The sequence below is a fragment of the Stegostoma tigrinum genome, chromosome 34 (assembly GCF_030684315.1).
Source record: "Stegostoma tigrinum isolate sSteTig4 chromosome 34, sSteTig4.hap1, whole genome shotgun sequence".
Lineage (NCBI taxonomy): Eukaryota > Metazoa > Chordata > Chondrichthyes > Orectolobiformes > Stegostomatidae > Stegostoma > Stegostoma tigrinum.
The window spans coordinates 6,877,429-6,887,091 of NC_081387.1; the positions used below are offsets into that span (position 1 = coordinate 6,877,429).

Below are 9,663 nucleotides of genomic sequence, written 5' to 3' on the forward strand. Positions count from 1 at the left end.
GTATCCCTACATACAGATGAGGAAGGACACCACTTTGATTGGGACAACACATCCATCCTAGGACAAACCAAACAGAGACACGCACGAGAATTCCTAGAAGCATGGCATTCCAACCGGAACTCCATCAACAAACACATTGATTTGGAGCCAATCTACCATCCTCTGAGAAAAAGAAAAAGAAATGACATCAACAACCCAAGGAAACCTAAACAGATAAATCGAAAGCGGGACATAACACCAGCGCTTCGTCCGAGGCTCACTGATGATGTTACCTAGAATGGTGACGAAACGTCTGAAAACTAACTTTCCAGCTGAGCGAGCAAACTCACATCCAATAATTGGGCTGTAATTGAAACATTGAATATCCTTTTTGAATGTCGACAACGGTCTAAGGCTGAAATATTTCAAATGGATATGCCTCGTCTGCTTTTGTGAAATCACCCTTCAGGTTTTCAAAACTGTCATAACACAATTTAAAATTTAAATGCTTTTTAATGTCTTTTGTCTTACATAATCATGTTTAAAGTAAGTGAATTTTATTCACCAAGTCAGCAAATATAATGCTCATTTGCTACAATTCCTCCATATGAGGAGCTAAGCCTCAGAATAAGAAGTGGAATTTCAAATGCTGTCCTCTGTATGTTATTACCAGGGCCAAGTACAAATTAAGAGAAGACAAGTTAAATTTCAGAGATGAATGGGTGGCTGAAAGACTGGTGTGAAGGAAATGCATCTTTTTGAGAGTGAGATTCACAGAGAAAAATGGAATGTGTAGTGATGGACCAGTCGCCAAAGGAAGACATACCAGACTGAATTTCTTGACAACAGTGTAATTAGCAAAATAGAAGGGTATTTTCAGATAAATGGGTTCATATCATATAGAATCTAGATTTAGATCATACAGAAAAATCAAGGTCAATGAGAAGGTTGTTAATTTTGGAAATAATAAAATGCTGGTGACAGGAAATGAAGCAGTGCACAAATCTAAGATAAAAGTGACACACATAGAAAAGGGATAGTTATAAGAACTGAACAAGAGCAAACCAAAGGCACTCTGTGTAACTTTGTGTTCCATTCAAAACAGAAGAGATAGTGTCAGTGGACAAATAGATATCAATATTGTATTCATGTCTGCTAACCATAGTGAGGGGAAAAAATTAAAATAAAAGTGTGAAGGTCATTTAAGAATTGCTGAAACAAGGCATATATTGCTCGATGGGTCTATTAATTAATTACAGCATTCGGGCAATAAGCAGGATTGAACCAGGATCTACATAAGTTTTGGGTAGAAAACAGAAATTAATAAGGCAAGAAAACACATGTTTTCACAACACGTGTGTTGTGCAAGTGTATTTAAAGAAATTACTCCATCGTGGAACTTGAGTAAAGAGTAATGACAGCAGGCCAGGACACATTAGAGGAGCTGAAGAAGGGTTCAGGCCCAAAACATCAGCTTTCCTGTTCCTCTGATGCTGCCTGGCCTGCTGCGTTCATCCAGTTGCACACCTTGTTATCTTAGAAGGACAGGGGACAAGTGCAGGGAAATTGAATTCAAGTAGATGGACATTTTGGAGCAGTTTGGAGTGAATGGCCTGTCTCAGTGCTGTTGGACTCTATGACTGTATTAATGATTCATGCTAATAATCAAAGCAAAGATGCATATGACCATTTAGCTTGTTATGAATTAATATGGTATGATTGTTTCAGTTGTGATCTCAGTTGTGAGAATGTGTTATGATAATGAGACATTGATGCATGTTCTAATTAGATTGAAAGGATAGCAAAGTACACATTTTAACTCTATTCTGAACTTTGTCTGTGCCACTGCATAAATAAATGTATTTGTGCAAGGACTGAAAAGCTGAAGCATGTAGCCTACCTGCCCCATTACAGCAAGAGGATGTGACAAGTCATTGCCAAAATGTTGAGCATCTGTGATGTTTACACATATGAAATAAAAATAGGCAGTCATCCAGAGAAGAATGAAACTGGCTGATATTGTAACCAATAATATGATGGATTTTCTTCGGTTCTGTAGTTCTGGGTCATGCTGCTTCTCAATATTATTGCTACCCCGAAGAGACTTTCTTATTTTACTAGCCACTAAAATATGTTTGATGGTCAGAATGTTGAACAGAAAAATCAAGATCAATGGGGCACATGGCGTTAAAATACTGTCAGCCCAGGAATATGCAACCCAGCCTTCTGTGGTATAGAAACTTGACTTTAAATTGCAATACCAAGATGTATCATTAATTGTTTTCCCAGGTTCATATGCAAAATAAATAGGGGCATTTTCTAAAATACATAGTGTGCACACTGTTGTGATAACGACTGTGGCTGTATATTCAGTACAATATTGCACTCTTAGCCTTGGGCAACAGATCGCCACAAATCGGTCAAATGTGAAAGAGACAGTTAACCAGACTGATAAATCAACAGCAACAAATCCCACAACATGTTTTGGTTTGCAGATGATTGAATAGTTCAGGAAGCAATTTGGGAAATAAATTTCACTGATTTCATACAGTATTATACTAAATATTAGCACTAGTAGATCTGCTGCTGCCATGGCCATCAGGTATGCTGTGATGCATTTGGACAGTCCACACTTTCCACGCGAAAGAATTGCAATTGTCAATGAGTTGGCTAAAAGGGAAAAAAAAACAAAGAAATGGGTCACACAAATATGCAAAATCAAGATCAAAGCACATAAAACTGGTTGCTGCAGGTTATTTATGTATTGGAAGTTATCATGGAAATGACCTCATGTATTTCTTTAACCACAAAATGATGCTGTCCCTGATTTCCTAAACATGTGAAGCCCCAGAATTTGCCATTACATATTAATAATAATTCTGATATTAAACTCCAAACAAGTGATGATCAATGTGCAATAAATTCATTCTGTCTCTATCCATTCTCACTCTTCCAGCCCACTGTGAGAGCAAATTTAAAAGCTTCAAAATTGTTTTATGAGAGAATGGTTACCTCAAACAGTTATTGGTAAATTACTGAAACTCATGAACGGGCATTGTGCCATTCAGTTAATCTGGGAAAAGTGAACATTGTGACTCAGTTTATCCTGGAAGGATATGGTAATTTGAATACCACTTTTGACAGCGAGCAATGCTGCAGTGTCATACCAAGTGGAATGATATCCTTCATAAGTAGGATGCAACCATTAGTGTATACAGAAATTGAATCAACCACAGAACTGAATGTTACATTATATGCATATCCTTATTACTGTAATGGCAATTACGTATACCCGATTTCAAAATTATTGGTGCATCATATCAATTAAAATGTACTTTCTATTGTTCCGAACAAAGACAGGACTACTGTAGTGCTTCACCATTTTCCATAAACAAATCAATATCTTGTACTCAAAGGAGGGCATGCATAGTTTAAAATCTTAATGCGTTTTACTAAAAATCAACATTTGAATAATACATAAAATGAGAAATTAATATATTACACAAATTCTAAAAAATTGCAAATCACAGACTAGTGTGATATGAGAAAAAAGAGGAATTAGAACATATCTGGAGGGAGATGGAGATTTAACTCCTCAAGTCTATGTTGTCTTTGAAGTCATAATGGATATTTCACTGTCACTCCACAGCTAAACCATCCTTTCTGATATTTTCATGCTCTTTCTGTTGATCTACTGCACAGATGTTCCAGAGCATGTGAAAACAGTTACCAGTCACACACAAGAAAAATGTAATAATGTGATCTCCGCTCACCACTCCATCTTTGCTAATATTTGTATTACCTGTTAATTATTTGACAAGCTTGCAACAACATAACTGCCATTCCAAACAAACCTCCTCCATTGATTACCTTTTCTATTCTTTTGTTCTTCTCTGGCTATGCTTTGATGTTACTAATTATCTTTGTCTCTGGGTTTCTCATGGGAAACCTGTGTGCGTTCATCTTCCTATTTAATTGACTTATTTAAACTGCTGAGAAAATATAAACTATACTTATATCACCTAAACCTAATAAGCAATCTGAAGTTAATGCTTACAGTTTATTTATAACTGTCAGAGCCCTGTTTTATCCAGTTGGGTACATCTTACACAAATGCCTTACCTATCCTGGCGGTCACTCATCTACCTGATTATTTATGTAGTGTGACTACCTCCCTGAAACTACTACCTATCTCACTCGCTGCTTGTTGTATGCTCGTCAGTGCTTCGAACTGCCACTCCATGTCGTCCGAAAGGAGCTGCAGCAGGCACACTTCCTGTTCACATTATCGCTAACGACAAATAACTGCTTCCTGATCTCTTACATTTGACAGGACGAGAGTATCACTCCATTGACTGCTATGTCTGCCCCTTTAACAAGCGAGCTTGGGGGAAAGCATGTTTTATCTTACCCTTAGCTTGTTGCTGCTCGCCCTCCTCAACAGACCCGGGTATTCACTGAGGCCCGCTCTTAGCTCTAACCAGTAGTACCTCGAATACAAAGCAGCCCTTTTCAATAACTGCCCTCGAACAAGGCACAGCTATGTACCACCCCACCCACAATTTGCCTAACTTCCCACACATTGCTCAACTCTCAACTTTTGCAAAATCTTGCCGCTGGCACTCTGCGCTGGGAGAATTTCAGGTCTATGTTTCATAGTAAAAGGCCTGCAAGAGCCAGAATTAGTTTAATTAGATTTAAGCCGCAGCACGAGATGTGATTGTTTCAATTTTCCTTAGGCATCCTAAAATATATCCCTAAAATAGTTACCCTTTCCTTACCCAGAGCACTAGATTTAAAAAATGCAGAGACTGAGATTTATACTGTTAAACTTCCACACTTTGCTCAAATTCAAATGTTTGCACACTCAAGCTGATGCATTCTAGCCGGTCCAGTTGGTAGCCGACGGATACCCTTTTGGGGGACTATTCTCGCCACTCCCGCGGCCTCCCCCTCTCCGACTCTGTCCTTCAGTCCTTGGCGTTTCACTGGCCGTGGCTCCGGAAATCGCCCTTCCCATCGTGATCCCGCTCCTTCCGTCCCCTCTCTGGGATCCTCGCCGTTCCTGTTCAGTAGCTCTTACAACGTTGTACTCTAATGGTAGCCACGGTCTCTCAGGCCGTGTCTCTCCTTCTCTCCCTCCGACTGCCCGCTTAATCGATTTTCCAACTAGCAAAGTTCCACAAACAATCCTGAACTTCTGCATCACAACTATACGGTTGCCAGAACGGTATAATAGTGGAAGGCAAGGCAAAATCTTGGAGAAAAATGCCGAGTTGTCAGGATACAGGAGAAGATGAGATGGATGTTGTTGAAGGATGAATGTTTAGATGGCATTATTCTGATGCCAAAGTAGCGCCACACCCGATACAGACTACACCCTGGTGCAGGACGAATGTCTGCTTGCTTCAGTCATGTGACTTATCGGTATTGTTATTATCTAAATTCGGATGTCAACATTTCCACCGTTGACATCGTGTAAGTAATTGCTGGACACGCAATTCAATTCCTTTCCCATACATCATTGATAAGACAATCTTTCCCATGAAGGATTTTCAAGAATGTTTGGGCAACTGCAGTGCATCAAACGTCCAGGCCCAGGTTCAGCCTCACCTCACAACTGAAACGGACAAAGGAGGCTTTATGGAGACAACAGGCTTCAAGCAGGTTTTATCTCGTCTGAACACGAACGACACCACTTCGTCATTAAAAAAAGAGGAAGGAGGGAATAAATATCTCACATTTAAAGAAATCACCTAAATAGCATTCCCCCCACGTCCACCCCCCGCCTTTTTGTCCCTCGGGATAAATTTAGATCAGATCATATGTTGAACGGCACACTCTGATACATAGATTGTTACATTAAAGTTGGTGTTGCGAATAACGACCATTGATACAGACATCCCAAGGTTAAAATAGTCTTTGTTAAAGCGGAGGCTAGAGTTGCCCTTTATGGTGACGATTAAGAAATCTTGACCAAACGGATCCAAAAAATTTCCAATATTGCCAGAATTTCATCCGGGCTTGCCACCTGCAGCAGATTGATCTTGTCCACGAATACGAATTCGAATTGCATCTGTGGAGAATTTTGAGTCCTTACGGTAAATCGTCATTAAGCTTGTGTTTTAAGATTCGAAACCATTAAAACTGCAAAGCTGACAACATCGTCTGTCGAATGCATTGACATCCGCCCCCACCCTGCTTCTGCTCATGCACTGATCCCCACGCCCTACATCGCATCTTGCGTCGCACTTACGCCCGGCTGAAAACCTCTTCAAGTTGAAATTCGACTCCAAAAACAACCTCTTACAGAGGCCGATCATCCTGGACGTGACACCAGCCCGCAACTGACAAATAGTTTCGACCCTGGGTTAGTCTCAATATGATCCATCACCTGCCGCGTCCTGCCCTAATAAAAACAATACTTCCAGCCTCTCAATGCGCTCTAATTGGAAAATTCCCTCGACTAGAAAACCCCAGAATGCTCTCCTCCACTTAAAATTATCCACTGATATAAACATTATCCAACAGTGAGCTGTAACTCCCAGCCACATAGCGCTTAATATCACAACTCACTTCGCACCCGCCGCCTATGACATAGTGGAATGCCTGGCACCTATTTTCCTCACTAAACAGCACATTTCTCCAAACCCTTTTCATTCTAATTCTTCACATGGCCTTTTGACTTACCTATCGCCGTTATCTTCCCACAGCAGCTTTCAATCGGGCTTCTGGTCCGTCACACTATGACATGAGAATAGCGACTGTCTTGAAAGAGCTGCACCATCGGCTGTGAACCAGCGGCTGAGAGTTCATTTCTCGTTGGGGCACTCAGTAGGCCACATGGTGGCTCATAAAGCCAGGGACCGTGGTTCGATTCCACCTCTGGTTGACTATGCGTATGGAGTTTGCACGTTCTCCCCACGTCTGCATGGGTTTCGTCTGGCTGATCGGTTTTACTTCCACAATCCAAAAATATGCAAGGTAAGTGGATGGACCATGCTAAATTGCCCAGTAGTGCCCAGGGGTGTGTAGGTTAGGTGCGTTACTCATGGGAAGTAAACGGTAGCGGGGCGGGTCAGGGTGGCATGCTCTTCACGAGGTTAGTGTAGGATTGCTGGGTCGAGTGGCCAGTTTCCATACTGTTCGGGATTGTATGGATTTGAGTGCCGATTTTCTTGGCTGCAAAGCGCATGCACTGTCGAACTGGACTAGAGTGCGTTGATTTGAACAAACCGATTGGTATGTTTTACCGGAAAGCTCCTCTGGGTGCTGTAAAATTTAGTTGGCTGATGCGTTTCGGAAATAGCAACACAGAGTCAGATCGGAAGTTTCGAACCATTAAGTTCATGAAATACGAAACAATAACCGATATAACCTAAACGTTTTTGCACAGAGACAACTTTTTTTTGCATCGTGAACAAGAACAAATGGGACAAGATACTGTATAGCTCATGTCCTCAGTCGTCCATCTCGAAATGTACTTAAGCTGTTAGCTCACAGTGAATTATGTGAGGAAATTATTAAAAGAAATAATAAGACGAAATGGGTAACATTTTAAAATTGTTCAGAAGAAAATATTTGTCAACATTTCTCGACAGGCATTAAAAAAGTGAAGGCCGTCGAATTTCAACAAGACGTTATGGTCAAGCTATGGGAGAATGCATGGTGTAATCGAATTTTAGGTAAGTTACTGTCTTAAACGTCTCTTTCTGCCCCGCATTCCTCCTCTCTTTTTCCCACTCTCTCCCAGATAACATAGTTAATCATGCATATTCAGGAAAATTGTGCAGGGCCCAATAGAGACAGTTGACGCCGTACACCTCCTAACTCTGCCACGTTCAATAAAAAGTGAAAGATGCTCTAATAAAGAGAGAATCTTCAGTTGTGACTGATCGCCATTTAAAACTAGGATCACCTGTACGGTCTAAAATAGCGTGTAACAGCAGACAGCAAAAAGACCATTTTACACGGCGATTTGCAATCACTTAAATATTTCAGCTGTTTCGGGTCAGGGCCGAATACATCTCTTACGATCACTTGAAGCAAAAGAACTTTTGCTTATCAATGAACCACTTCGGAATTAAATTCAATTGTTTGTTTCATCATACACACGTACAACTGTACTTAAATATCTGCAATGTTTCAACAAATCAGTTTGGAAAAACAAGGCCTTATCCTAAACAGAACGGTGAAAAACTGCAAAATTACTGTTGACAAATTTCTAGAGAAACCGAGCATTACGTCGTCTCAGCCCAAAGAAAACTTCACAAGTTTATACCTGTGTACTAATGGGGCATCAAACTGCTAAAATAGCATGGAGGGGAACAGATGACATTACTTGATAACTATAAAGATAACACATATCGCTAAATTTTGACGGGTTAATATATTACCTGGTTGAGTGCTTTACCTGGAACACCAACCGCTGCGAGAATGGGATAATAGATTCCTTCTACTTGTGCAACTATTGACAGTCCCATTGTGTACCTTATGCAGCACTTGTTTGAATGACAAGAAGAGAGATGCATAAAATTTAATTGAAATGTCTATATATACTTGGAAACTATAGTCTCAAGAGAGCAACCTAGTTATGTAAAGTGAAAGATTATTCACAGTCATTGGATGCACCTTTGATTCACTACTGCTTATTCGACCAGGGAATTAAAAAGAAAATCAGAATTCCCAATGGTAATTTGAAGACAAATAATTCATATTAGCTTTGTAATTCAACATTTTGGAGAATATTTTGTTACGAAACCAGAGTGACTGCAATTTCAAAGTATAACTTTCAAGGAAGGTATACTGAACTGGAGACTGTTAATTTGAAGTAGCATATATTACAGGCATGGAAAAGAAAACTGGTGCATTTAACGTCAGTAATCATTGATGCAAGGTACTTAAGTACTGAAAGAAAACGATTTTGTTTATTATTAATAAAATGCCCTTTGCAAATTATACAGTACGAATTGTTCAGGTTAAATGAGGTACAATAGAATTTAATTTAAATTTAAAATATAAATTTGAATTTGTAGATTCATCTACCTTATGTAGATTCATCGTGGGAGCTAATCAAATATCCTGCTCCGCAAGCAAAGTAAACCTGTTCATTACCTATGATTTCATCGTCTGTTTGTTCGTGACGCCCGGTAGAATACGTTAACCTGAGAAGTTACTTGCTTTTGACGTTGATCCGTAAAAAAGAGAAAAGAACCACAATTACTGGAGAAAGTAAGTAAGGTTTCTCCTGGCAATTGAGTGGCCAGTCTCAAAAGTGCTTCCTTGAATCACGAAATGTCAAGATTACTGGAGATCGATTTGTGAAGGTTTACGTCTTCTTAATCACCAAGGCATTATTCCTGTCAACTTAGAAAATGACATGAACTAGGTCGATTTCATATTTCGTAGTTATAAAATGGGCCTGAAATAGTGTGGATCATTGGAAAATAAAAATCGATAGCTTGCTTCTGCTGATACATTTTATTTGAACATTTCGGCCCAGTAAAGTTGTCAATGGAGTCTTGATTTGCTGGGGTCAGTATTTCCAAACCATTGACTTCTAAAATGAAGTCACTATGAAGTAGTTGTGTTATTTATGAATAAACCCAATGTAACATGAAAAATGCAGTTTGTTATTAAGACTTGTTGAATATGGTACTACCACAGTTATATCCTATGTGAATT

General features: G+C 39.6%; 1 protein-coding gene across 1 annotated transcript; it reads right to left on the reverse strand.

Annotated features, from left to right (window-relative positions):
* Positions 1–549: 549 nt before the first annotated feature.
* Positions 550–8,462, reverse strand: LOC125467720 (probable G-protein coupled receptor 139). Its single transcript, XM_048563879.1, has 2 exons — positions 8,393–8,462; positions 550–2,649 (listed from the first exon to the last, which is right to left on the reverse strand). The coding sequence occupies exons 1-2, from the start codon at positions 8,460–8,462 to the stop codon at positions 1,733–1,735; spliced, it is 987 nt and encodes a 328-aa protein (XP_048419836.1). The 3' UTR covers positions 550–1,732.
* Between the last annotated feature and the right edge of the window lie 1,201 nt (positions 8,463–9,663).

Bases quoted from the DNA above. Each gene is read 5' to 3' on its own strand.
- LOC125467720 (XM_048563879.1), bottom strand. From the start codon at position 8,462: ATGGGACTGTCAATAGTTGCACAAGTAGAAGGAATCTATTATCCCATT. The intron at 2,650-8,392 runs GTAAAGCACTCA...TTTCCCTTTTAG, and splicing joins CGCAGCGGTTGGTGTTCCAG to CCAACTCATTGACAATTGCA.